This window comes from Podarcis cretensis, assembly GCF_951804945.1.
Source record: "Podarcis cretensis genome assembly, chromosome: 10".
In the NCBI taxonomy this organism is placed as follows: Eukaryota; Metazoa; Chordata; class Lepidosauria; order Squamata; family Lacertidae; genus Podarcis; species Podarcis cretensis.
The window spans coordinates 30,215,536-30,241,961 of NC_137179.1; the positions used below are offsets into that span (position 1 = coordinate 30,215,536).

Genomic DNA, 26,426 nt, shown 5'->3' on the forward strand with positions numbered 1-26,426 from the left:
TCACTTTATCATTTTCTACTTTATTACTTCAAATTAACAACCACGATAAAGCTCAAAAAAGTCCAATATTTACACAGGAAAAAAGTACAAAATCCCCCCCAAAGTTCTTCAAGGTTTTTTGTTTTTGTTTTTTTTAAAAGTAATAAAAAGTTTTGTTTTTTTTACTTTAATTAAAAAAAGGAGAGAGAGAGAGAGAGAAAGGAAGAAAGACACAGTAAGCAGGGTAAATAAATTAGGGGGGGAAATAAAAAGAGCTGTGTGTTAAATAGAAAGAATAAAAAGAACCAAATATGCCAAGCCCCACCCCCACTTCCAATGGTTCCACACTGTCGAAAGTAAAAAATAAAATTAAGAAAGTGTGCCAAGCAAGAGGCTGCAGGGCATGGTAACGACTGCGGCGATGCACATCCCAGGATGGATCGGTTTTCTTAAGGAAAGCCTAAAGTCTTTATTAAAAAAAAAAAATAGTAATGGGGGGTGAATACAGAGGGTGGGAGACACCTTTTCGTGAGGAGAGGTTGTGCGTCTTGAGCTGGGGTTGTCCTTTGGGAAACTGGTGGTACACAAGGCTCAACCCCCAGAAGTAAAAGCAGGGACTCTCCCCCCACTGTTATTTTCACATACCTCTCCCCCTTTGTCCTCAACACCCTCCCCGGCTCCTGAGGAAGTACAAAATAATAATTAAAAAAATATAAACTAAACACACGCAAACAGTTTTGTTTCAATTTTTTTTAAAAAAGAAGAGACGCCCACCCACCCCCCACTGCCTGCATATGAGGCAGGCAACAGTTCCACGTCCTTCACATTTGCTCCTGCCTTGTGTAGCACATGCCTCCACCCCATATGCACACCCGTCGCACGCAACTGCCGCTGTGCCAGTACCGTTCGCCTCGTTGGGTCTGCCCGCGGCATCTCCCAACATGCCCGCGAATGCACAGAGGGGCAGTGGTGTCCCCTAGGGAAAGAATGCCTGAATGCTTCTTCCACCATTGCTCCACCCCGGCCCCTGCCACCCACAAAGGCAGCGCCTGCTAGAAACCGCAGTTCACATTTAAATGAATGTTAAAGCCAGCTTTTGACACCACTCTGGCCTGGAATTGTAAAAGTCTGCCGCAAACATCCTCCTCTGCCTCCTCCTCCGCCCCCGCCCCTCCCCTCCCCAACCCCCCCCCCCAATCCCAACGGAATTTAAAATTATGCTGGAAACAAATTTCATCTTACACAAACCGAACTTTTAAAAAATATGGAAGTCGGGGGTTTGATTTTTTGTGTTGTGTGTTTTTTCCCCTTTTCCCAATGATACAAACAGATTAAAAAAAAAGGGGAGCGAGAAGCTGGGGGTGGCTGGCCACAGCCTGCTGGCGTGAAATGGGGCAAGGCCTACGGAGATGAAACTGCGCGACAGCAGCAGAGGTGTTTCGGCAAGGCTCCTCCTGCGTCTGTGACTTTGTCCAAGGCAAGTTGGGCTCGGGAACGCAGGCAACGATCTCAGAAAAGACATGGACGTCAGCATAGGGCAGCTCCTCTCCTTGTTGCTGGCAGGGGGGGAAAATTGGGGTTTTTTTCTTTTTTTTCTTTTTTTAAATTTGTTTTTGTTATTTTGTTTTTTAAAAGAAAAATACAGTGAAGACACTAGAAAAAGAAAAGGGGGAAAAAGAAGAGAGCATTGTTAAAAACGTTTCCCCCCATCCAACAGTGGAGACCCTATGACAAATCTTACTAGTAACTACTACTAGTACTACACACAGCAGCAACTCTTGCGAAAACATGTCAGCCGATTGTGCCACTGACCCTCTTTAGAAAGGACATTTGTGAAACAGTATACATGGTGCTTCCTGTTCCTTCCCTCAGCTTCACAACGTACCTGCAACGTGGGCGTGCACTGCTTTATTCCTGGAAACAGCCCCAAAACTGAAAAGATGCTCGCCTTAGTTAATGCAGGAAGCATCCGACAAGGAGAGTTAGCCTCTTCCCACCTCCCAAAGAAAAGTCAAAATTCTACACAGCAAGAAAGGCGGGTTAAATCAGAAGGGTGTTGCGATTCCAGGGGCACACTCCACGACCCCTCTCCTTTGATCACAACACCATCAACACTCCTGCAGCTTTGGGGGCTGAACTTCTGCAATTGGCAGGCTGCTCCGCTCCACAAGATGCTCCCGGCACAATTGAGAACCCTGATAGATCAGGGTTCTAGTTACAGGTAGGTAGCCGTGTTGGTCTGCCATAGTCAAAACAAAATAAAAAAAATTCCTTCCAGTAGCACCTTAGCGACCAACTAAGTTTGTTATTGGTATGAGCTTTTGTGTGCATGCACACCTCTTCAGATCAGGGTTCATAATCGCAGAGGGAGCCTACAGAAGCAGGGCAGGCTTTCGGATTTAGAAATTCAGCCCCTAAGATGTGGAGGGGAGTGATGGGAAAAGCTACAATGATGTAATTTTGGGGGGTGGAGAGGTGAGGCCAGGGAACATATCCGCACTCTCTCCCCACCACCCACACAATGGTAATTACACAGGGAAGAACACCCAAAGAGCGCTAGAGTGTTAGGACCAAGTCCAGTAAGCTACATAAAGGCCTGCTTTTAAAAAGAGCAGTGGCTAATTCCTACATCAACATCTGCATGCTTTTGGGAAGAGGACTCAAGTCACTGCTCTTCCCCCTTAATCTGCTGCCTTCCTTCACCCTCTGCAATAAAGGCAAGTAGCAACCTGCCTCATATTCCTTTCCAACCAAGTAAGGAAGTACAGAGCAAGCTGTTTTTGGAAAAGGCAGTCTAACCAACTGATTTCAACCAAGGGGACAATAAAGCAAGCTATGGTGTGCTAAAGAATTGTGCACATTGCATCTTTCAAGAGTCCCATGTGAGTGAGACTCAAGGGTGAGGTCTACAACTGTTAGGTAGTAGCTCCTAGCACTTGAGCTGGTAGAGTGAAATGCATTCCTCAACAGTATCTTAATATATGCCTGGGGTTACATGTTTCCACAGCAATAAACTACGGTTTGCTAATTGTGGCATGTTAGCCAAAGTTTAGCCATGCCCATTAATGTTCAAAAATGGCCTTGTGATACTGGGTGGGCCTGGAACATTTACCAATCAAGAGACACAGAGAGAATGAAGGTTTAGATCTCCGTGTCATAGGTTCTAAACAGCTGGAGCTGTTCAAACATCCCACTTGTTCACAGACTGTGCCATTTCTATAACCATGGGGCATTATGCTGGGGTTACATGCAGAAAGGAAGCATATCAACCCATGAAGATTCACTATCCATGTAGACAAAAGAGAACGGGTTAGGCAGAGACTCACCTAAGCAAACACTGGTCCGGTGGAATCCTCTCTTCACTTCCCCAGGTGATCAAATGGCACACTTGTCTACAAACAAACAGAGAAGTGAGTAGGCTGCAGAAGAGGACTTTAGCAAGGGTGGGTAAAGAGATGTCATCCAAGTTCTTTCTCCCACCCTTGTCTCAACAAGACCCCACCCCCTCCTTCCAAGGAATACATTCAACAACCTACAAACACAGGATAATTTTCATCAAAGTACTGGTAGATGGCTTGCCACTAAATGCACTTCAACCTTATTTCCCAGTTGACTTATTTTTCAGCAGATTCAAGAATCATGTAACTGATGATTAGTTAATAAAGCTATAACTAAATCCATAAAAAAGGAGGCAATGATGACTACTGATGGTTCCTAGATTCCAAGGAGACAGTGTCACACATATATATCATAGCTGTCAACGTTTCCCTTTTTTTAAGGGAAATTCCCTTATTCCGAATAGGATTCCTCGCAAGAAAAGGGAAAAGTTGACAGCTATGATACATATCCTTTGGCTGATCCTGTTCCCAGTTTGGGGAAGCAGGCAGTTGCTGCAGCCATGAGTGCTTTTCTACCAGTTCCAGCTAGTCCAAGGATTTTGTTCTTTTTTCCCTAGTTAAAATCATCCATATTGGTTGTTGACTTGAATAAATCACTGCAATGGGACTGTGTCTTTGAAAAGAATCGGGAAGTTCAACTTGTATGGAACGCAAGAGCCTCCTATTGACATCAGCAGACAAGAATGCACATAGGCTGCACTGCAACACTGACTCCCAAGCATAATTCAATGAACTATTATTAATCTACAAAATACCCCATGGGTCTGAGCCATATGTATCTTGGCGGGAGAAAAGCAGATTAGCAGCCGTAATGTATTTTTGCTGTACATATTTGGTGGCTCGTGACTATTCTGATAGCATTTCACACAAGAATTCAGACTAAAGATTCTTTTTTTCACTTCAGCGTATGACAAGCCCTGCAACACAGCTAGCTTAGCTGTTCTGCTTCTCACGCTGGGCTGCCAGAATGTTTAAATTCTCAACAGCTGGAAGGTTGGTAATTTCTCCCCTTTCACACAAGGATGTAATTGCCATCATTTTCAGAGGAGCAGGCCATTTTTAACGCAGTCCCACAAAGAAGCAGAATAAGGATTTGCACCAACTGGGTAGCTACCAGATTAACATGACCTGGTGAGACTCTTAACTCTACTATTTTCTTAATTCTAGCCACAGCCCACAAGCAGATGGAAGCAGTTCTGGCCCCACTTGGCCGCTGGTAGGAACCAACCTGTGACGCTGAAATCCGTGACACCTCTTGCCGCCCTGTGAGGTCAGACGAGGAGATGTTTGCAGGAGCTCCTCGGTGTAACCTCATGCTGACCTTCCGCTCCCTGTCCACCCGTGAAATTGCCCTGGGGGACGTGTTTCCTGGCAAGGGGCAAATTACTAACTTGTAAAATTGATGCTTTTTGCAGAGCAATGTAAGAAAAAGAGGGGTGAGGAAGAGTCCGTTCCGCTTGGAGCTCAAACTCTAAATTTTGAACAGGATAAAGGCAGGGCGGAGATGGGGCAAGAGTCCCACAACCACCACTGCTGCCGCCGTTAGAGGGGGGAGGAATGGGAAAGGAATGGAAAGACAAGAGCAAGCAGCAGTGAAGAAGGTGAGCAGCTGTAGTTACACATACGGAGAGGCTTTACTTTACTTAGGAACGAGCTCATGGCTGTGCAATTCATTGCTATGCAGAGAACAGGTTTGCATGTGACCTTCCCTCTACTCACCAGATTGCTGGATGCGGGAGGTGGGTGTGGAGGCCATGGGCTCAGCGACATTGCGGAGGCGGTTAGCTGTGGCTCCGGCAGGAGGTCCAGGGGGCAGTGCCCGCGTAGCTGAACCCCGGAGCTGCCCCATCCGCTCCTCTCGCTCGTGTTCTCGCCTCTCCCGATCCATGTCCTCAGGATTCCGGGCTGCTCCCTGGAATATCAAACACCCCAGAACGCATCCAGATTTTAGAAGCAGGTTAAAAAAAGGGGGGGGTACAAATCACTTTATTCATATGCAGAATTAGCTGCACATGCAACGAGATAAGAGTTCAGGGGAGGGAGGGAAGGAAAACCGTCATGCTGAATCATACAGGACAGTTTCCATATGCTGGTTTATTTTGCTTTCTTTATTTCTTCTAACCATGACAGGGAGTGTGGGCGGGTGGACAGTGAACCCCCTTAGGCTCCTTCCTTGAATGTTCAGTTTTCCTTATCTTTCTTTTTTAAAAAAGTGGAATGAGTCTCTACCCTTTTCACGCTGAAAAGAAGTAAAAGTTTAGGCAATGTTCTACTGCAGCTGCTCAGTAAATGGTAACCTGCCCTGTCTTCCAGTGTTCTGGACATAGAGTGCAAAGGCGCTTAGATGAGAGACAAATGCTTGGAATTTATGTTGCAACCATAACTTATGGGGGCAGTGGTGCGGCTTAGTGGAGTGACGCAGCCAGCGCTGCATCCACAGACCTGATGATCATGCCAGGCAGGACAGAAGGTGGTGGTAAATGCCCGTTCGCTGTGCCAGCTCCCAGGCTGTTTGGGCAGATGCATGAGGTTGCTCCTCAGCAGAAGGGATTTCCTGCTGATGGATGAAGCTTCCTTTGCAGGAGGCGGCCAGGCAAGGCCAGGCGCAGGTATACAACTGCCCCCTCCAACTTGCTAGATCAGGGGCTTGGTTTGCTCTTATATTGTTATCTAATATCTAATCAACTTACATTTGAGGGCAGAGACTCATTTCACTTAAGAAAAAAGAAAGCTGAACATTCAGGGAAGGGGAGCGAGAAGGTACACCACCCACCAGCCCATGCTCCCTCTCATGGTTAGCCAAAACTAAGAACACAACAACTAAATATTTAAGTTTTTCCATTAACTTACAGTGCCACCTCAGCATATCTTTAGGCCTCATCACAACAAGATTTGGCTATGGTCCAACAAGGAACAGTGCAGAACAAGAAGCCCCATCGTGTGTCTTCTGAGATTGTGGTCACATCCTGATGATATATTTAAAACACACGGCTTCCCCCAAAGAATCCTGGGAAATGTAGTTTATTAAAGGTACTGGGAATTGTAGCTTTGTGAGGGGCAAGCTACAGTTCCCAGGATTTGTTGGAAGAAGCTACGCAGTTTAAATATTATTTAAATGATTTGTGTGGGTGTGATCTTTATGCACTTGTTTCCAAGCTTATTTCTACAGCCATACAGGGTTTTAAACTTGCTTCTAATTGAAAAACAAACAAACAGCAGTTGAGGTCAGGACACAGAACCCTGCTACTAAAAAGAATTAGTAGTATAATGTGTGAACACAAGAGTCCATCAATAAAAAAAGAGACCCTCAAGCATGGCCATCCCTATTGTTCACCCCACTCGCCTCCACTTGCAGCTCACAAGCACACACAGACTCCAGGACACAACAAAAAGGCTCAGAACTGGAATTACTCACAAACTTGAGCATGTTCCAGTCGAACACGTAGTCATAGGAGAAACCCTGGCGGTGGAAGAGGTTGCGGAACAGCTGCCTCAAGTAAGAATAATCTGGTTTGTCATCGAACCGCAGCGAACGGCAGAAGTTGAGGTATGTTGAGAACTCAGCTGGGAGAAAAGCAGGGAGAGATTATTGGTTGCCATAAAGCACAGCAGTCCCCCCAATGAGGCACTGCTCTTCTCTTCTTTGCCTTCATAAAGTCTTCATGTTATAGAGGGGCCTTTTTGAAGGTGCCGCTGCAGTTGTGGAATGCCTTCTCTTGAGACCCTCAGCCGGCACTAAGTTGTCAACTTTTAGCACCAGGTGAAGCCTTTTTCGTTTCCCCCAGAAATTTCACCAGACTTAATATCTTTTAATGTATTTTAGATCTTTAGATACATTATCTGCTGTTAATATTACTCTGTTATGGTTTGTTATTATGTTTCAGTTTTCCTGTTTGTCTTTCTATTTTATGTATGTTTTAATTTTTTCAGGATTTAAATAAACAATGATAAATTCTCCAACTTCAAAGAGCAAGAGGAGCATGAACATGTTATATGGTTGTGTTCATTTCATATTTTGGCTATTTCTCACACCAACTTTAGGCAGCAATGTTGGGAAAGGAAAACAAGCCTAGCTAGCAGTTAAGATTTTTGTTGTCTATCCTCTTGGGGTCATATTATGGACCCAAGAAAAGACCTTTTCAGCTGTGGTGCTTCTTCTGTCATCAAGCCTAAAGCCCACCTGGTGCAAAACCCCTTTTTATTTCGTCCATTTGCAGAGGTAGCTGGTACATGACTATTCCTACCCCTTCTTACTCCAGTTCATTCTCACAGAAACCTGCCAAATACATGCCCCCAAATTCACCCCCCTTTCCCCAAAACCAGAGAGAAATAACCAACGGGCAGGCTTGCATGCCACCGCTTCCACTTTCCTCCCAGATTTTCAGTCCTTCCTCTCACAAATACAGGTCTGCCCATCGAGGCTCAGGACTTGTATATTGGGAGGGCATGCACCTCTGGTATTGATGCTGTACAGGGAGAGGCCATGCTTTAAGCAGGAAAGACAGACTGCTGTGCATCTGTTCATAGGCAGTGAAATTTGTCCATCACACTCTGCGACTTAACATACTTGAATACACACATTTAAGGCTTCCAATTCCCTCTATAAAGGGGATAGCATATGGACTTAATCCTGCTCTGCGTAAGCCCCAGAGGCCTATATTTGGAGACTCTGAAATGAGCTTGCCCAACATATACCCAGCGGACTGCTTCAGGTACAAGCAAGGCTTTAGGAACATAGGAAGCCACCTCATACCAAGTCAGACCGCTAAGCCATCTAGCTCAGTAGAGTCTACACTGACTGGCAGCAGCTCTCCAAAGTTTTGGACAGCTCTCTCCTAATCTTAACTGGGGATTGAACCTGGGACCGTCTGTATGCAAAACTGATACTGTGCCACTCAGCTATGACCCTTCCCCAGGCTTGTCCCTTACCTCCTGAGGCAGCCCCTTTAGCTACGGTTTTTAGACTACTGGGGCAGAACTTGTTGAAAGACTCAGATTGTTCACCCAATATTTTGCAATCAGAGGAACAACGTTCATCTCGATCCTAAATAGGTAGCAAGGTCACAGAGCACATGCAAAGATGGCAACTAGACAAATTTGAGTATGTTTATGGAGACACGAATCTCTGAGTGTAGGAGATGCAAGGGCACGTGCAACTTGTTCATGCAAAGGAAGAACTTACAAGGGTAGCCTTTGCAGAGCACCTCGATGGGCGTCGACATCTTCTTCTCACTGATGCGCTCATATTTCTGGCGCTTTGTAGCAGCCTTCAGGCCTTGCCAAGGCAGTGAGCCAAGGTTGAAGTACATCAGCACATAGCCCAAGCTCTCCAAGTCATCACGGCGACTTTGTTCTGGAAACAGATGCACACACATGCATGAAGCAGAGCTATTCCAGCAATAGCTTGCATTACGTCAGAAAAGTCAAGGTGATGATCTAGACAAGCTACAGAACATAGAATTTGGCTTATCCTGCCAAGAAATGAAGATTTGTTTATATTTATATTTTAAAAAGCAGGCCCAGCACTCATCCCCTCTGACGGAGTCCTGCAAGTATGTGGCAAGACTGAGATCCAGGCAGGGCTATGTGTTGCACAAAACCATGGAAGGGAAAAGAGGTACTGAAACTGGTACACAATTCAAGATCTTTGGAGTTTCAGCTATCTTTCTTTCTTTCTTTTTTTGAAAAGTAGGCACTCAAGAATGCAAAGAAGAGACTCTGAGGAAACTGCTGTAGGCAAAGATTTCCTATTATCAAGGCTTCGTTAGTTACCTTTCCCCATGACCAACAGAAGCCAAAGTTAATAACCCAAAGTAAATGTATAATCAGGCTTGTATTTAAGCACTTGCCTAGTAGCCATGGGTGACAAGGAATAGCATGCAGACAACGGATCAGGTTGGTGGTGCCCAGCAGAAAACAAACAGGCGGCCAGAGGAAGAAACCCATCTCCTCAACTCCCATCAAAGCAAGGCAACAGCCTGCTGGAGGAGGGGGACAGAGTCATCTCTCCTCTGCTAGCCCTTAGCAGGCCCATGTGTGTGTGTGTGTGTGTGTGTGTGTTTGTGGTGTGTGTGTAGAAGGCTTGTAACTTTTCTGGGCTTATTTACAAGGCTCTGTACTAACTGATGATACAAATCAATTCTAGATGCTTTTTAGAATTCAACTTATCTTTTGTATATGATTTGTCCTTCCTCAGATGCTAAGAAGGATGGCACACCCGCATTTAGCACTGGTTTCAGGGCGGGGGAAACTGTGTGTTATATGTTAACGCATGTGGGTTTGGCCTGTCTTTTTGAAATAGCAGCCGCTGTCTAAATGCAAACTCCCTCCTGATGCAAATAGCAGCTTCAAGGAAGTGATTTTCATCAAGACCACAGTGTGTTGATAAAGGGATAACTTCTGTCTGCCTGCCCTATTTTTTATATAAATATAAATATAAACAGAGAGAGAGAAACACACATGACCAAAACGTATGTGGCACCAAGTGTCTATCCTTCTGCTTTTTCATGTTTCCTGCTCCCTAAAGTTTCAGCTGACCCTGCCTTTTTACCCTACCGTATGACAGAATAGCTGGAAAATTCTCAGATAGCACTATTCATATTTCAGTGTGCAGCTGAGAATAAGAAAAATAAAATCTAGTACAGAGGTAAGCACTCTTAAGCTCATTGATATCAAATGGGCTTAAGCATGCTTAACTGTGATGGACTGTGGCCCTGACCTTTATTACTTGGCCTCTAGCGTGCATTTGGCCGAAATATCTTTCTACTGTGGCTGGATTTCTCTTCCCTGTATCTGTGCCATTTCCTTGTTTGGATCGTATCAGGAACAGGGGGGGCGGGGGGGGGAGAGGTTACTACAGAAGAAGCTCCGTCTCTGAAAGATTTGTCCATATAGAAAAGAGCTTCCTGTCCAAAAGATCTATTTAGTATACAGACTGAGCAATATTCATCACACTGTCAGTATGAAAAATGATACAGCATTCCCTTTTGCTGTTTTCTTACTGTACTAATTTCTCCAGCATTCCCTAATAACAACTCAGCTAGCTTATAAGGGTTCAAGGCAGGTTACAATGCATCTTGATCCAATTTTATCCTCAGCACCCGTGCTGCGGCTAAGTAGCAGCAACGACCCAAGTGAATTTTTAATCACTGAGAAAGGATTTCATTGTCTCAAAGTGAAGTACTGTACAGCCATTCTGGTTCTAATCCACACATAGTCACAAAGCTCACTGGGTGATTTTGGACCAGACACTCTATCAGCCAATCCTACCTCACAGGGTTACTGTGAGGACAAAATACGCAGGGAGGGGAATTGTGTGCACTCCCCTGAGCTTTCTAGAAGAAAGGCAGGTTACAAATAAGTAAGTAATCAAAACCCAATATTCTAAAATAAACGCTACCATACAAAATGATATAAGCCGCCACAAATTAAACTACTAAAGTTTTACAGATACAGGGGAAAATACAGCAGGAGAAAAGCAGCTTGTAGCTTTTTCTTTTTTAAAAAAAACAGATCACACAAACCCCAGAGAAGTACCCATGTTTTGCATTTTACATCTTTTGGAACTCATTTGTGTTTCATATAAGGCAGGCATGTCTTCTCTATCACCCTTTCAGTACCCACCAAAGACCTTTCTCCACAACTACAGTGGTGCCTCGCAAGACGAAATTAATCCGTTCCGTGAGGCTCTTCGTATAGCGGTTTTTTCGTCTTGCGAGGCAAGCCCATTGACAGCTTAGCGGATTAGCGCTATTAGCGGTTTAGCGGCTTTTAGCGATCAGCTGTTAAGCGGCTTATCAGCGGATCAGCTGATAAGCGGCTTAGCGGCTTAGGAAAAGGGGGGAAAAGGGGAAAAAACCCGCAGGAACTCGCAAGACATTTTCGTCTTGCGAAGCAAGCCCATAGGGAAATTCGTTTTGCGAAGCGCCTCCAAAACGGAAAACCCTTTCGTCTAGCGGCTTTTCCGTCTTGCGAGGCGTTCGTCTTGCGGGGCACCACTGTACTGGGTATTTTTAAAAATCCAATGTGTCTCCCTATTGGACTTGAAACTTGTTCTTATATTTGTTTTTATTGCTGAAGTGCTTTGGGATGCTTCATGAGAAGCAATTCACAAATGAAATGAACAAGCTAACAAACAAGTTTATCACTGTTAGCTGCCTTAAGCACTATTTTGGTGGAGAGGCAGAATAAAAAAATTATAAACAAAGAAGTGAAAAAGTTGTTAGGTGCAAAGGGAACAGAAATGTGAATCTTGAAAAGTGGGGTTGCCCCAGTCATATATAAAGCAAAAGTATGTTTGTGTGTTTCTACCTATCTATATGCATATATATCTTCTATGCGCCTTCTAACATAACATAATGTTACCTGGTCAGTTTACTCACTGACTCTCACTCTGTGTGTGTGTGTACATAATATAAAGAAAAATGCAACAAACATTTAAACCGCACCCCAAGAGGTAAACACAGATAGTCCAGGTTTCATAAGACTTTTTTAAAGGGCTTGGGTGAACACAAAGGCCTTTACTTGGTGCAAAAGGAGACCGGCAGGATAGTGCCTGGGAATGTTGTCCCCTTGCCAGGATGCTACTCCCCCCAAAAAGGTTCATTTGGCAGGGGGGGGGGGACCCTGAGCCTGTGCCTGCCACAGCCTCTCCCCCACTCACCCCAGCACTTTTCTTCCAGCTGAGCTCACAACTAGCACCAGAGCTCTCCTCAGAGAAAAGCAACAGACTTCAGGGAGGTGCCTCAAGGGGAAGTTTCAGCACCTGCGCACCCTTTGGGCTCCTGGGTGGAGACTTTGTGTTATCCTGTATTCTAAACACAAGCTTGCCTCCTTTGGTTTGTTTTTGCTACAGCAGAGGACCAAAGTCCTGAGGCACATTAAAGGAGGCTAATAAATTTGTTGTGGCACAACTCAAGTCATACAGCTCCTTCAGCTGAACAGACGCGTTCAACTGACTGTGGAATCCTCTCTGTGAGAACAATGTTAAATTAACACATTAACAGGGAGGAGCAGGGTTTTGTTTTTGTTTTTAATGTAACTTCTGAAAAGTTTTATGTTTATTCACATTGACTTGGCCTCAGACACTGTAGGTGGTTTCACCATGGCAGCAGAAAAACCGTGAGAAGCAGCTGTGCATCTACTTTTTCACTGCTTCCCGCAGCACCAGAAGCTATTTTGAATCATAAATCAGAATGGAGCTTCGGAGTGCTTGGGGCCCTGGCTCCTGATTAACCATTTTGCCACTTGGGGCATTAACAGGAAGTGCCGCCCTGCCCTGCCACAGCCACCTGCGCCACCCACACCCCACTGGAGAAGCACCGGCAGCATCAGGCAACATCTCGCCAATTTGGGGCTTGATCCTGCCTGCTGCTGACTGGCATTAAAAATCAGAGAAATCAGTAAATTTTTATTCCCTGACCTGGAGTATGTGGATAATGCTTTACACTTTGGCATGAAATCAACTATAGATGCTAGAAGGCAGGATCAGCAGGAAGGCTCTGGGGCCCAGCTGGAGCAAGGAGAGGGGAGGAATCACCATTCGGATATTTATGCCCTTCTCCTCCAGCTATTTAGACAAAGTCTGCTACAGGCCATCTCCCTGGGGACTTCTGGGTGTCTGTTTCATATATCTCGACATCTAAAGGGTGCAGGATATGCTGGAAGACATATTTTGAGCATGTGAAAGTTGACTGGAATGCCCGGCTCCATCTGACTAGAGAGCTGCCTCATCCAAATTGTTCCTCCTAGTACTATTTCCTGCAAGGTCCAGGTGAAGCGCTCGACTCAGTGTTTGAATAGATACACACCCAGCATGTCCTCTGGACACTGTAATCACTGCACTGCACATTCAAATTTAGAATACTGTAGCCAAATTAAGTTCAACAGAATGCATTCCCCCCCCTTCCTAAAAAATCAAACACAAGTATACTACAGAATTAAAAATGTACTAGGTTCATTCATTAAAATCGCTGCTAAATCTGGGCAGCCAAAATGAAGTCAACCAGCCACATTTGCCAATTCAGAAGGTGGTATTTTTAAAGCACAAAATTCTAGACTCTGAATAATGGCAAACTTGTCGAAAGTCCATTTAAAAGCTTTGCCGGCTCCAATTATAGCTCCTGCCTAGACTCCTCACAAGACTTCAGACAATCCACTAGGCCTTGCGTACAACAAGTGCCTGAAGCCCATTTTATTTACGAGGTTTCAGTAGTGCAGAGTTTATGTTAACACGGAGGGTCAGCCTGGGGGCGCGACTGTCCAGTCCCAAACCGCCAGCAATCTATGACTGGCATGCTGCATTTGGTCCAGGGGCTTCCAAGTTGGTAGGCCTGCCTCAAAATAGATCACAGTACATAGTACTGCACATAATATTGTGTCATAATCTAACATGAGATTCTGGTCACTAAACTTGTTTTTCTTTAAATGAAGAACTCTGACTGTAATTGTGCATTTAAAGTAAAACACAATTCCTGCTTAGTAAAGTGGCAATAGTGAAGGTGTTTTACACCCTGCCTTTCAGTACCACAATATCCAAACATAAAAGATAATAAAAAATAAAAGATACATTTCCAAAATCTGCATTCTCAATGTAGCTTACAGATTTACAGCTTCCCAAGTTTGATTTCCCCCACCGCAGTTTTTTTTTATTATTTAGAGCTTCTGATTACTTAGCCTTGCAAGAATTAGACAAGCCACTCATTTAAATGAAAAACAAAAAAGCAGAATTTCCAGCAGGTTACTATTTAAGGTTGAAATATCTAGATCAGTCAGGTTTATACAGTATGCCTTTCTAAGAGGAATGTCAAAACATTCATTACAATACGCAAGTCAGACTGCTGAGTCTTAAGGTCCCTCCAATCAACATGCAAACACACACTTTAGCTGCTTATTTGCCAAGTCCAAAAGATCCATTCATGCAAACAGCAGCTGGGACTGATTTATGCATGGCTACTACATACAGAGTCTAGCAGTTAGCCTTGCTGAAAGAACCTTGACTAAGGAACCCCTCAGCCATGAAAAAATTCTTACACGAAAAACACCACACAGGAAGATGTACACAACCTGCATGACAATTGTAAACTTTTTAATCTTGCTGCATGTACACATGGCCTGCACAACAGGCGCAGATAAAGACCAACACACATTTTATCAATCCAGGCAACTTAAAACAGGCAAATCTTGCTTTGCACTAACCATAATTTTGTGGGTGCCCTTCATCCGCAGATCTCGGGGCGGTTCACAACTATGGTTTGGGCTGCTTATCTGATTTCATTTTCTGTCTATTCCACATCCCCATTTGCAGGCATAATGACCTCCGGAGGCAGATCAGAGACCTTAACTATGGTTGGCCAAGGGGGACATGGCATGCCAAAAAACAGCATGTGCCACAATTTCAAACCACGGTTTCAGATTCTAGTTTGCTGACTGATCACAAACCGTGGTCTGTCAGCTCTTTTCATAAACTACCACAGACCACAACTCAAGATTACTATTTGTATTCTGCTTTTCTACAGAAGGTACCCAAAATGGTTTACAATGAGAAGGAAAAATTCCAGTGTGCAAAGCACAGAGCATCTACACAATAAATAAGAGACAAATATATGCAAATAGCAACCATATTCTCCCAATACCCCCAATGATTTTTACAAGCATATACAGCATCCCAAACAATACTAATCTACCAATTGGTCTCTCACATTCATGCAACTAATTGGTTGACTAATTTATTAGGAAAGTTCTTTATCATATTCCTGTTTGAATCAGTAATAAGCACTAGTCCTCACAATATAATTGTGTAAGACTCGCCATACCATTTAAAAAATAATAATTTGCTTTTTGTTTCATACTGTAAAGGTAAAGGGACCCCTGACCGGTCCAGTCATGACCGACCCTGGGGTTGTGGCGCTCATCTCGCTTTATTGGCCAAGGGAGCCGGCATACAGCTTCCGGGTCATGTGTTTCATACTGTACTGCTATCTAAAAAAAACCAAGCTGTCTGAAATATCAGCCTTTACAGAGCATGTACACTGCGGTAGCCAACATGGTGCCCTTCAGATGTTGCTGGACTACAACTCCCATCAGCCCCAGCCAGTATAGCCAACAGTCAGTGATGATGCAAGTTAAAGTCTTGCAACATATGAGGGCACCATGTTGGCTACCGCTGATGAAGCTCATCACTGCAAGATTCTTACAGATGCATCTTTATCAAAAGAACACAGCAACCAACCAAATGGCATGAAGACAATTTGCCATGATGACAAAAGCAAATACCTAGTCATGAGATTCCACATTTTAAGAGTCTCCATGAGCTAGAATTTCATACAAAAAGCCAAAACTAATATTTCTCTTAAGGGACCAGTGATGGGGATGATAATACTATTTTAAAGCTCTACTCCTGGGAACCCCATTGTTCCCTAGGAGCTTATTAGGATTATTTAAAGCTGAAGAATGGATTGTCCCCCATTACCAGTGGACACTGGTACTAGACACATTCTGTCCAGAATTGGGTCAGTTTTGCTCAGCTGGTAAATATGTTAACAAACACTATAAACAACAACAACCACTTATTCAAGGAAGAAAGAGTGAAGCCCACTCCCCACGCTTCCAATCACCCAAAAACAGACCCAACTAAGGGAAATGCAAGTAAATGTCTCTCAAAACACAAAGCATGTGAAACATTTCCCTCTTATTGATCTCAATGTGATGCAGAACATATTTACAGTACTGGGATCCTCCAATCTTCCACTCAGCAACACTACTGCTTTGTTGTTTTTAACACAATGGGGAGGAAGATATTTTGCAGGTCAATGGATTTCCTGCAGCTATAAAAAAATTTTTGCATGCCTAAAAATTATTTGCACGTTCCAAGTTCCCGGGGGGGGGGGGGGGCAACAGAACAGCAGGTCTTGAGGCATGTGGTATAAGCTATCTCTCTCTCTCTCTCTCTCTCTCTCTCTCTCTCTCTTTTGGCAAGGCAGCAAAAGGAAGTCATCATGGCAGATAAATTTTAAGACTGTTTAACATTTGACATTTAATCATGCACTGACCAGGTCACTGGCCAATTGTCCAGAAGCTTAAGCTGCCAAAGGGCCCAAAAAACATGTTCTACTGTTACTTCAGTTCTGCTATGCATTCCGTTCATCTTCAGCAGCACAGTTAAAGGCTAGCAGAGGATGGGAATTTCCCACAACAACTTGCCTTTCTGAGTCACGCTACAGATCCAATGTCCAGCAGGATGCCCCCCTTGTAAGCTTCCAAGCAGAGCATGATGTTAACAGTTATACCTTGTTGGTAGGAAATACCATTTTTAGCTTTCATAGCCGATTGCCATTCAAAGACTCCACACGTTTGTCTAATCCTCCCCCACCCCCAAAAAAAGCCATCTGAGCAATTAATCCAAAGTTAATTATGCATTGCATGAAGATAATTAACCTTAGGTGGGTTTTTAGCAACCTGAAGGACCTGAAATATATAAATTATCAGTACTCTGAAAGATATAAATTATCAGATTCTCTTGAAATGATTCATGATTTTATATCCTCCCGTGTCCCCTTAGCCATCCTTTCCCCCTAAACCAAAGGTGAAAAAGTTCTCCAATCCTCCAAGTCCCTGGTCATTTCAGTTGTGCTCTCCTTAAGCCTTCCCCAGCTCTCTTAATTCCTTTTTTGAGACAGGGTAACCAGCATAGAACAAAATGTTCTGCCTAACCGTTGGACACTGTGACTAAGTTCATAGGATGGGCTGCAAACTGTGATTAATGAGCAGAATCAACTAAAACTTAAGAGATAAAACATTTCCCCTGAATAACTGGGTGTGGTTAGGAAGACCTCTAGAACTCTTGAAGGACCAGCCTACATAGAGTACACAGATCTGCTAGTCCATTTCCCCTGTGCCATTTTTTGGGGGAGGGGGTGGGGGGGGAGAAAAATGACATTCTTTCCCCGGCTCTATCCAAACACAGGAAGGCATTCAAAATACCGTATTTTTTGCTCTATAAGACTCACTTTTTCCCTCCTAAAAAGTAAGGGGAAATGTGTGTGCGTCTTATGGAGTGAATGCAGGCTGCGCAGCTATCCCAGAAGCCAGAACAAGAAGAGGGATTGCTGCTTTCACTGCGTAGCGATCCCTCTTGCTGTTCTGACTTCTGGGATTCAGAATATTTTTTTTCTTGTTTTCCTCCTCCAAAAACTAGGTGCGTATTGTGGTCTGGTGCGTCTTATAGAGCGAAAAATACGGTAGTTATTTGGCATTTCAGAAAAGACTGCCTCACATGGCGTATCAAAAAAGCGCATTAGAATTCTTTTCACTGTGTAAAATTTGAGTAATCAATTCCTTGAAATGCTGAATGGTTTACACCATTTGAAGTTTCAAACACAGACCTCATACTGGATACTAATGCCACGGGCTTCCATTGCTAAGTGTTATTAGTTATTAGGTTGCCAGTAGCATCACCAAGGAGTCTGCAAGGAGCAAAGTAAGAGAATGCCCTCGGCCTGCTGTACAAAAAAAGGTGGCCTCATGTGTCTGGCGCAGGGGTTGGCAAGGATTACCTCGCCTGGGCCGGTTCACTCCAGCGGAGATGCCCCCCGTGGGCCCGTGATTTCTGGCATCTGTGCAGATGTGATTTCCGGTGCCGTGGAAGCGAGTCCCTGCGCTGTGCTGGTTTAGCGCAGTGCGCGGAGACTCACCAAGCGGGCAGCTTGGTTTGGGGGCAGCTCGTGGGCCGGTTAAATGACCCCTGGGTCTAGGCCATGTCAGAACTTTGAAAAAGCACACAATTGCAGACCAAGAAAGCTCAGCTTAGTGTTGAGTGGTACCCTGCAGTTATTACACAAGTTTGCAAAATTATAACCACTATGAAATGGACAACTGTTTAACGTAAAGGTGGAGACCACGTGGATTCAAGGTTCTCATTATCCCTGGCCGCTGGCTACGCAGGCTGATGGGAGCCCAGCAACATATAGAAGGCCACAACAACTTTTCTCCACCTAACCATGCTCTCCATAGTAACAAGACAAGCTTACCAATTCCAAGGTGAGTATTTATAGAGGCATAGCGGGCTGTGCCAGTCAGGTTTTTGTTTTCCCGATAGGGGATGTGTTGGTGAGTGCGGGCATCTCGGTACTTCTTGGCCAGGCCGAAGTCAATGATGTACACAAGGTTGCCCTTCTTGCCGAGCCCCATAAGAAAGTTATCTGGCTTCACATCTCGGTGGATGAAATTCTTGGAATGAATGTATTCGATACGGCTGATCTGAAAATGGGTTGGGAAATGGTGCCAGGAAGGAGAATATACACAGAAATTTGTGAAACCAAGGCCACTAATAGCACTGCAGGCTATACAACAAACCGCATACACACAAGAGGGTTAACCTGAAGTCTCCTCTAACTTGCAATGTTATCTCAAAGAGAAATCAAGGAACCTCAAGCTTTCTTTTAATTCCAACTTTCTGTCCTTCGGTAGCAGGAAAGTGAAAACGTGGCCCTAATCACAGGACCTCTGGAGCTTAGTAAGTTTTCAAAAGGAACATTTCAAATGCATTTACTTGGGAGCCAGAAGCAGGATTTTCTTGCTGCTGCTGCCGCCAAAGAGGGTGTGGAAACATGGTACTCAGAGCACCCAGGTCTAAGTGCATCACAAACTACCAACTCTAGCAACACCCCCCCCCCCATTGCCCTCAGCATCTTCTAGCACTGGCCAATAGCATGTACGCTACACATGCCCCATCTCTCCTACATGAGGATTTATGTTTCTCCAGCTCTTGCAGAACAAGACACCCTTTGTGCACATTTTATCCATTCCCCACTCAAGCATAATAATTTAGGATAATTAAATCTTGAACTACTGCTACAAAGAAGGGAACTGAGAAGAAAGGCACACGTGAGCATAAAGAACAGATTATAAGAACTCACCATCTGATCTGCCAAGAGCAGAACAGTCTTGAGGCTGAACTTGCGAGAGCAGAAGTTGAAGAGGTCCTCCAGGCTGGGTCCCAGAAGTTCCATCACCATCACATTATAGTCGCCCTCTGCTCCACACCACTTAATGGAAGGGATGCCCACTAAGAGGGAAGAGAAACACACACACACCCCTTATGAGAAACCAAGAAGCAGGCACCAAGGTTTAATATCCAAACCCCACTGTACCTCACAGCAACTTGTATTTCATTATTCGCTGAATTTACCTCCTCCCTGCATCATCTTGTAGAATTTGCTTTCGATGTGGAGCTGCGGGTGCTTGGTTTTCACACATTCCAACTTAATGGCTACCTCTTCCCCAGTGGCAATATTGGCACCTGCATGAAAACAAAGAGGGGGGGGTGACTATTTATTTAGTACATTTCTATCTCATCCATCCTGGGGAAACAGTGCCAAATGGATGGGGTATAAATATCATCACCATCATCATTATCATCATCCAAGGAGCTTAGGGCAGTTCTTTCCCCTCCCCTGTTTTATGCACACAACAGCCCTGTGAGGTAGATTGGGTGGGTACTATATGACTGGCCCAAGGTCACCCATCAAGCTATGGCTGGCAAGCGATTTGAACTCCATGTCTCCTTGGTCCTATTGACACACTTCTTAATCTCACTCCACACTGGATCTCCATTGCACATGACCTGGGTGAAAACGCTTATATTATTCACAAAATAAAGGTTATGGTGCTAACCTTTTTAATATTGGGTAGCAGATCCATCTTAAGAATTTGAGGCAAATCTTTTGTTTTATAACTAGTCAAGCTAGGATGAGATTAAGACTCTCAAGCCAAAGCAAGCATTTGATTAAAAAAACACATTCAAAACCTCAGGTGATGAACTACTCACCGGATGGAGCCTTCTGAATGTGAAAAGTATAAACAAACAGTTGGCTTTTATTAGCTAAATGTTTGTTTGCACTTTTCAGCCTCAAATGGCATGGAAAGCACAGAGGCTGTTTGATGCTGTGAAGGTTTTAGCACATTCATCATAAGCCATGTATCAGCTGCAATAAATATACCACAGGCATAAGAGACATTTAAAGTGTTGGGATACCATCCATGTAAAGAAGCCATTCCTAAAAGGATGCATCAGAGGCCACAAGCAGAGATCTGAATACATGTAAGTGGCTCACCAGTTTGCCCACAATTACTAAAAAAAAACACAGCCCATGGTGCTAAATTTGGTCAAGCAGATAATGCATGAACCTAAATAAATAACTAGATTACAATCTCAATTTAGCCAGGAATTCTTAGGTCGGCACTGGGCAGGGAAATTATCTAACCCTAGCTACACAGGGTAAAAAAACCTGGAACTTCACACATTGCATTTTATAAGTGTGAAAGAGACACATACATCATGCCGGGACAGTTCTCAGGAAGATGCAACTGGTTGCACACCTTACTGCTGAGTGTCTTATTGAGGGCAAACCTACACTCGCTGTTGTGCAATGTGCAAAATGGCCTTCAGGGATGAGAGCACACACCAAAAAGTGTTTTCACATCAGGAGTGTGGATCAGAATGGGCAGCAATAAGGGCCGAGGACAACATACATAAAAGAGGGAGCCAGCAACATCATGGATCAATGACTGACAAGACTGCAGACACACCATGCTGATGTACCCCAGAAATGTATGGAACACCCCATTTTTTCCCACTGGCAGCAAAAGCACAGTAGCTTTGCAAGCACTGTAAACACCAGAATTCTCCTAGCACTGAGGTATCCTTCTGGCGGAGTAGCTCTTGTTCACACACCTTGTATCCTAGAACTCTTGCCACTGCCATCAAAACAATGTGCATATTATTATTTCTGCAGTGAAACCATTTACAAGCAAGCAAACAATCATCTGGCTTCTTTTTGTTAAGTCCCACAATCAGTCCCACCTGCTCCCGCTCTTCAGGTGCCCTCCTCTTCAACGAAGCATGCAATTATACTTTTGGAAATATTTTTTAAAATCCCATTTGGTTTATCAATTAACTCATACACTCTGAATGAAGAAAAAAGATTCACTAGCAAATTAAACCACACAGGGACTACGACACACAGGGTACCATTATATTTCTCATTTAATTAAATGTTGACACGGGTGGAGCTAAATTTAGCTGCCACCAAAACAAGAAATTGCTTAAGTGCTGCACACAACCCTATTTTATTTTTTAAATAAATCATTTCTGTTTTGTTCTTTTGGTTGCGAGAGAAGAGGGTGGAGCATGCCATTCCCCCCCCTTATGGGAACAGAGAGGTTCCACCAGCCAAAAATTACAACAGCAAGATTTGCACTCAGCCTGCCTGCAACGATTACACCACAATCTCCTTCCCAATCTCAGACTTGTCAAATATGTCATTAAGAGATGGCTTTTATTTCAGGACACTCCAATTCTGTAGGTCAGAAGCTAACAAAAACGAGAGTTTTTGTTAGGCCTCATTGTATGAGGCTCCACAGCATACCTGACTACAGTAGCCTCATATCCTTGGGGAAGTTTTGCTACACCATTCCAAGTCCACCCATGTCTCTCTGTGTCCTGTCACCTCCCAATCACATGTAGCCATTCTGGGCAGTGTTAATTCACAAATTAGGCAAGCAAGTGGCTGTCTCCCTTGTTCAAGAGAGACCTTGGGCCACTAGTATCTAACCCTATCAACTCAAGTATTTGCTTCAACACCCTCAGGCCATCAACTCCTCCAAAAGCCACTTCCATCTTACTCTCACATAGCCCTCTCAGAGCACATCAACGTTTTTCATCCTCATTATTCCTAATCTGCTCAGCAGCCTACCCAAGTCTTAACCAAATCCAAGGGTGTGCTAAAATGCCTGCTTCCATGCAAACATTCCCACAGCCTTCAATCTGCTGCTGTGGCCCTAATTTGGATAGGTAGCTAAGCTGTCATCTATAAAGAACAGAACCTTACCAGTGGTCGTGCCTTCCCAATGGAATTTTCTTCCCAGTGAGGTCTACCAGACTCACTCTGAGGGAGCTAATCCAGACCTGAATTTTTCTTAAGAAGGCTTTTTATTCTTTTATTCTTTTAGTTTTTAAGCACTACTACAGAGGCACATTTTTAATCAACTGGTTGGATGGCAGGTTTTAGAATAAAGGTAACATTTAATCCTCTACACTTCTGATGGAATTTGCAGATCTAGATGCTCTAAACACAGAAAGCTTTTTATTTTCTATTTCTTTCTCCCTCCAACTCTCAAAAAAAAATTTTTTTTAATTCATCTCCCATCACTTCTTCTGCCTTTCACATTTTAATTTCACCCTATTCCTTCTCCCTGCTCTTTTTACATCCACTTTTTCCTCCTACAACAGCTTTCCTCTCTTATCCCCTGCCTCTCAATGCACTGTTTATTTTATTTTAAAAAATAATAAATATTAACCGTACCTCTTTCAAAATTCCTTCACTGGCTTTCCTGGCCCTTTTCCCTCCAGAGGCTTTTTTTCCCTCTCCCTGCCTACCCATCCTTTTCACCTACCGTATTTTTCGCTCTATTGGACGCAGTTTTTCCCCTCCAAAAATTGAGGGGAAATGTGTGTGCGTCCTATGGATCGAATGCAGGCTTCTGCCACAGCCGCACGCAACCCCTCCGGCAGGGAGAGGCTGCACGGGGCTATGGATTCTTTAGCCCTGCGCAGCGTCTCCCGGCAAGGAGAGGCTGCACGGGGCTAAAGGGGAAGCCAAAGCAGCGAGCGGGATCCATCCCGCTCACTGCCTTGCCTTCTTCCATAGCTGCGCGCAACCACTCTGGCAGGGAGAGGTTGTGTGCAGCCTGTACGCTGCTCTTTGGGGCTGGGGGGAAAATATTTTTTTCCTTGATTTCCCCCCCTAAAAACTGGGTGCGCCCTATGGTCCGGTGCGCCCTGTGGTCCGAAAAATACGGTACTTCCTTTCCCCACACTGGCCTGACCACTCTGACTGTTGCCCAGTTCCTGTCTTGCCTCCTCTTCAACTCTGAAGGCTTCAGCCTCTCTTGCCTTGATCTCTAACCAATTCTCCTGGCTCCTAGGCGCTCCTAGGCAGTGCTCATGTAAGGAGCCAGGTGCAGCTGAGGGCCAGAACTGAGGCTTACTTGAATCTGGGCCGAGACTCTCTGCTGCTCTAAAAATAGTTGTTCCAGTGATTTCCCGTGTAACTCCTTACCATTTCCCATCAACAAAATGCAAAATTTGCCCGGGTGGCAGACCTCCTTTTTTCTTGGTGCCATTTATTTTCAGTTTATATACTAAATTATGTCCAACTATTTAACAATTAAATGTTAGGACCGTGCTAAATTTGCATTCCCAAAAGTTTGAGGCAAAAGCAGAGCTTTTAGAAGGTGAAAAACATTTTATGAACATTCAGAGGTGGAATTCTAACCCAATAAAGTGTCAATCCCCAGCCAACACATACATCCCATTGTCTTTCCTTGTGGGCAATCACTGAGCATAAGGCATCCAAGCTAAGAAATAATGGATGGTATTAAACAAGACTGTACTCAAGAGCAGACCCACTGAAATTTAAATGGGTCTAATCTGAGTAAAGCTTAGTCGAATGCCACCCAAATCAAGCATACATATGACAAAACATCTATAGCATTTTGGAAGCTGTTGCAGTAATGGTGTGTGCATATAATCTTTTGATTACAATAAATTGATGAAAGTTAATTCTCTAAGTATTTCAGCTTCCCCCTCCCCTTAAACAAAAGGTTAAACACAAAGACCCTAAGACCAGGACATCCTTTTGGCATGTACAGTGGTACCTCGGGTAACAAGCACCCCAGGTTACAAACACCTTGGGTTACAGACTCCGCTAACATGGAAGTAGTACCTCAGGTTAAGAACTTTACCTCAGGATGAGAACAGAAATCGCATGCTGGGGGTGGCGCAGCGGGAGGCACCATTAGCTAAAGTGGTACCTCAGGTTAAGAACGGTTTCAGGTTAAGAACGGACCTCTGGAATGAATTAAGTTCATAACCAGAGGTACCACTGTACCAAGACCCCTCACAATCTACTTATTTGGGTGGAGGGAGCCCACCCCATAACGTAACAAGGCAGGTTGGGCCTACCTAAGTCCCTGACTGAAATGCATGTATATAGTATCTTTCTTGGTACTGTTGGCAACGATTCACAGCTCTCAATTTATTCCTCTGCTGTGGTGCCACTGCAGCTGGGTGGGGTAGAGGGCTCTGCTTTCTTCTGAGTGATCCCAACCAGTTAGGAATCATGTGAGGAACATAACATCATGAGGCTATGTACCCATGTTTTGGCTCTGTGACATTGAGGGCAGAAGATAGTCAATGCTTTGCGCCCTCAGCACAGGGAGGGAACATGCCAGTTGTCATGGCAACTGCACTATACTAGTAAGGCAGAGCATTGCCCCAGTTGCTTTGGAAACAGGGATGCTTCCCACCTCGCCACACTGTGCTGTAGTGATTTCACTGCAGCATGATGCAGAATATCATCCCATTCATTTTGGCAACAGGCTCGTCATGCTCGTCAGGGAGAGCAAACAGAGAGAAGGCCCCAATGAAAGAGATTCCAAAAGGAATTGATTTGTCACCTTGTGCAAAACTAGCTCAGTTTCAGTTCATCTGTATTTAAACAAGCAAGATTCGTAATTAAAATTAGCACAGGTCATGCAAAATTGTAATGAAGAAGCAGATTTCTCTAGGACAGGCTTCCTCAACCTCAGCCCTCCAGATGTTTTGAGACTACAAGTCCCAGCATCCCTGACCACTGGTCCTGCCAGCTAGGGATCATGGGAGTTGTAGACCAAAAACATCTGGAGGGCTGAGAGTGAGGAATCCTGCTCTAGGATGTGTCATTCAGAAGTCATGGAGATGCGTTCCAGCATTCTTGGAACCTCAGTATCTGCATTGTTTTAAAAGTGTTTTATGTTTTAATGGTGTATGCTGTCCTGACATTGTATGATATAGTAGTATAGAAACACTTTTGTAAGATATAAACAAACATCTAACCCTGATTTACAGAGAAGCTAGGGAAGCAAGAGGAAGTGAGACTCTGGAATATGCTTTTTATGGCCAGGAAACCATTTTCACTCTGCAGTTTCCACTTTCAGTTCTCCTACCTACCACTTATAAAAATTATAATTAAATCACGTTTCTTCTCCCCTTCTGGTCCTGCTTTATTCTGTAATCAGTATTGGTTTACCTAGCTCAAGCGGTTTGGTGCCAGTTAAGCTGTTAGCCTGTCTGTGAATGCTGAGGACAGTGTTATGTCAAAGAAATCAGTTATTGCAAGATCAGAAGCACCACTTATTTTGCTTATAACAAGCTTACACAATTAGGGCTTCCGGGGTTGCAAAATCTTAACTTTATAGTCTTGCCACAAATGTGTCAGGCTTGTTACACTTAGCAACACTCAGCGGCTAAAGAATGCCTATACAAAGGAAGTAGCATTCTAGAATTTGGATATATTATGCATGTTTTGCATATCTTATTCTGCCCCAAATAAGGCAAGTGAAAGGGGAAGAAGTTTTACAGAGGTCTGAAACTTAGGCTCTCAGCCATAGGAAACTATGCACACAGAGCTTCCTAGACCCCTCTGGTGTCCTATAGCTTTTTTAAAAAACAAAACAAAACCACTCTTAGAATACTGGAATTTGCTCCATTTCCAAATCCCATATTGGACATAGTCACTGAGAATGCACAGCTCTGACTATTACAATCAAAAGTTACATTTAGATATTGCCAAAGCAAGAGGTTGTATGACACCTTGAAGACTATACAGTGGTACCTCGGGTTAAGTATTTAATTCGTTCCGGAGCTCCGTACTTAACCTGAAACTGTTCTTAACCTGAAGCACCACTTTAGCTAATGGGGCCTCCTGCTGCTGCCGTGCCGCCGGAGCACGATTTCTGTTCTCATCCTGAAGCAGAGTTCTTAACCTGAAGCACTATTTCTGGATTAGCGGAGTCTGTAACCTGAAGCATATGTAACCCGAGGTACCACTGTAACAGGTTTTATGGATTAGCATCCACTTTAGATGCATGAAGTGTTATCAACAGTCAGCAGAGATAATTACACACAAACAAACAATTCTGGTGGGGTGGCCTGGAGCACTTTTTTTGGTA

General features: G+C 44.1%; 1 protein-coding gene across 5 annotated transcripts in view; it reads right to left on the reverse strand.

The window, feature by feature from the left end:
- Positions 1-26,426, reverse strand: part of CSNK1E (casein kinase 1 epsilon) — a 52,999-nt gene continuing 26,573 nt past the window's right edge. For 4 of the 5 annotated variants that reach the window (XM_079993263.1, XM_079993265.1, XM_079993264.1 and 1 more), the window contains exons 3-11: positions 19,564-19,674; positions 19,292-19,440; positions 18,404-18,632; positions 8,560-8,730; positions 6,793-6,941; positions 5,097-5,289; positions 4,606-4,745; positions 3,306-3,371; positions 1-1,632 (exon numbers count right to left, since the gene is read on the reverse strand). In XM_079993263.1, the coding sequence (XP_079849389.1) occupies positions 3,339-3,371; positions 4,606-4,745; positions 5,097-5,289; positions 6,793-6,941; positions 8,560-8,730; positions 18,404-18,632; positions 19,292-19,440; positions 19,564-19,674 (1,175 nt within the window). In that variant the 3' untranslated portion in view covers positions 1-1,632; positions 3,306-3,338. The remainder of the gene's footprint in view (positions 1,633-3,305; positions 3,372-4,605; positions 4,746-5,096; positions 5,290-6,792; positions 6,942-8,559; positions 8,731-18,403; positions 18,633-19,291; positions 19,441-19,563; positions 19,675-26,426) is intronic. The other variant, XM_079993267.1, reaches the window with a different exon arrangement.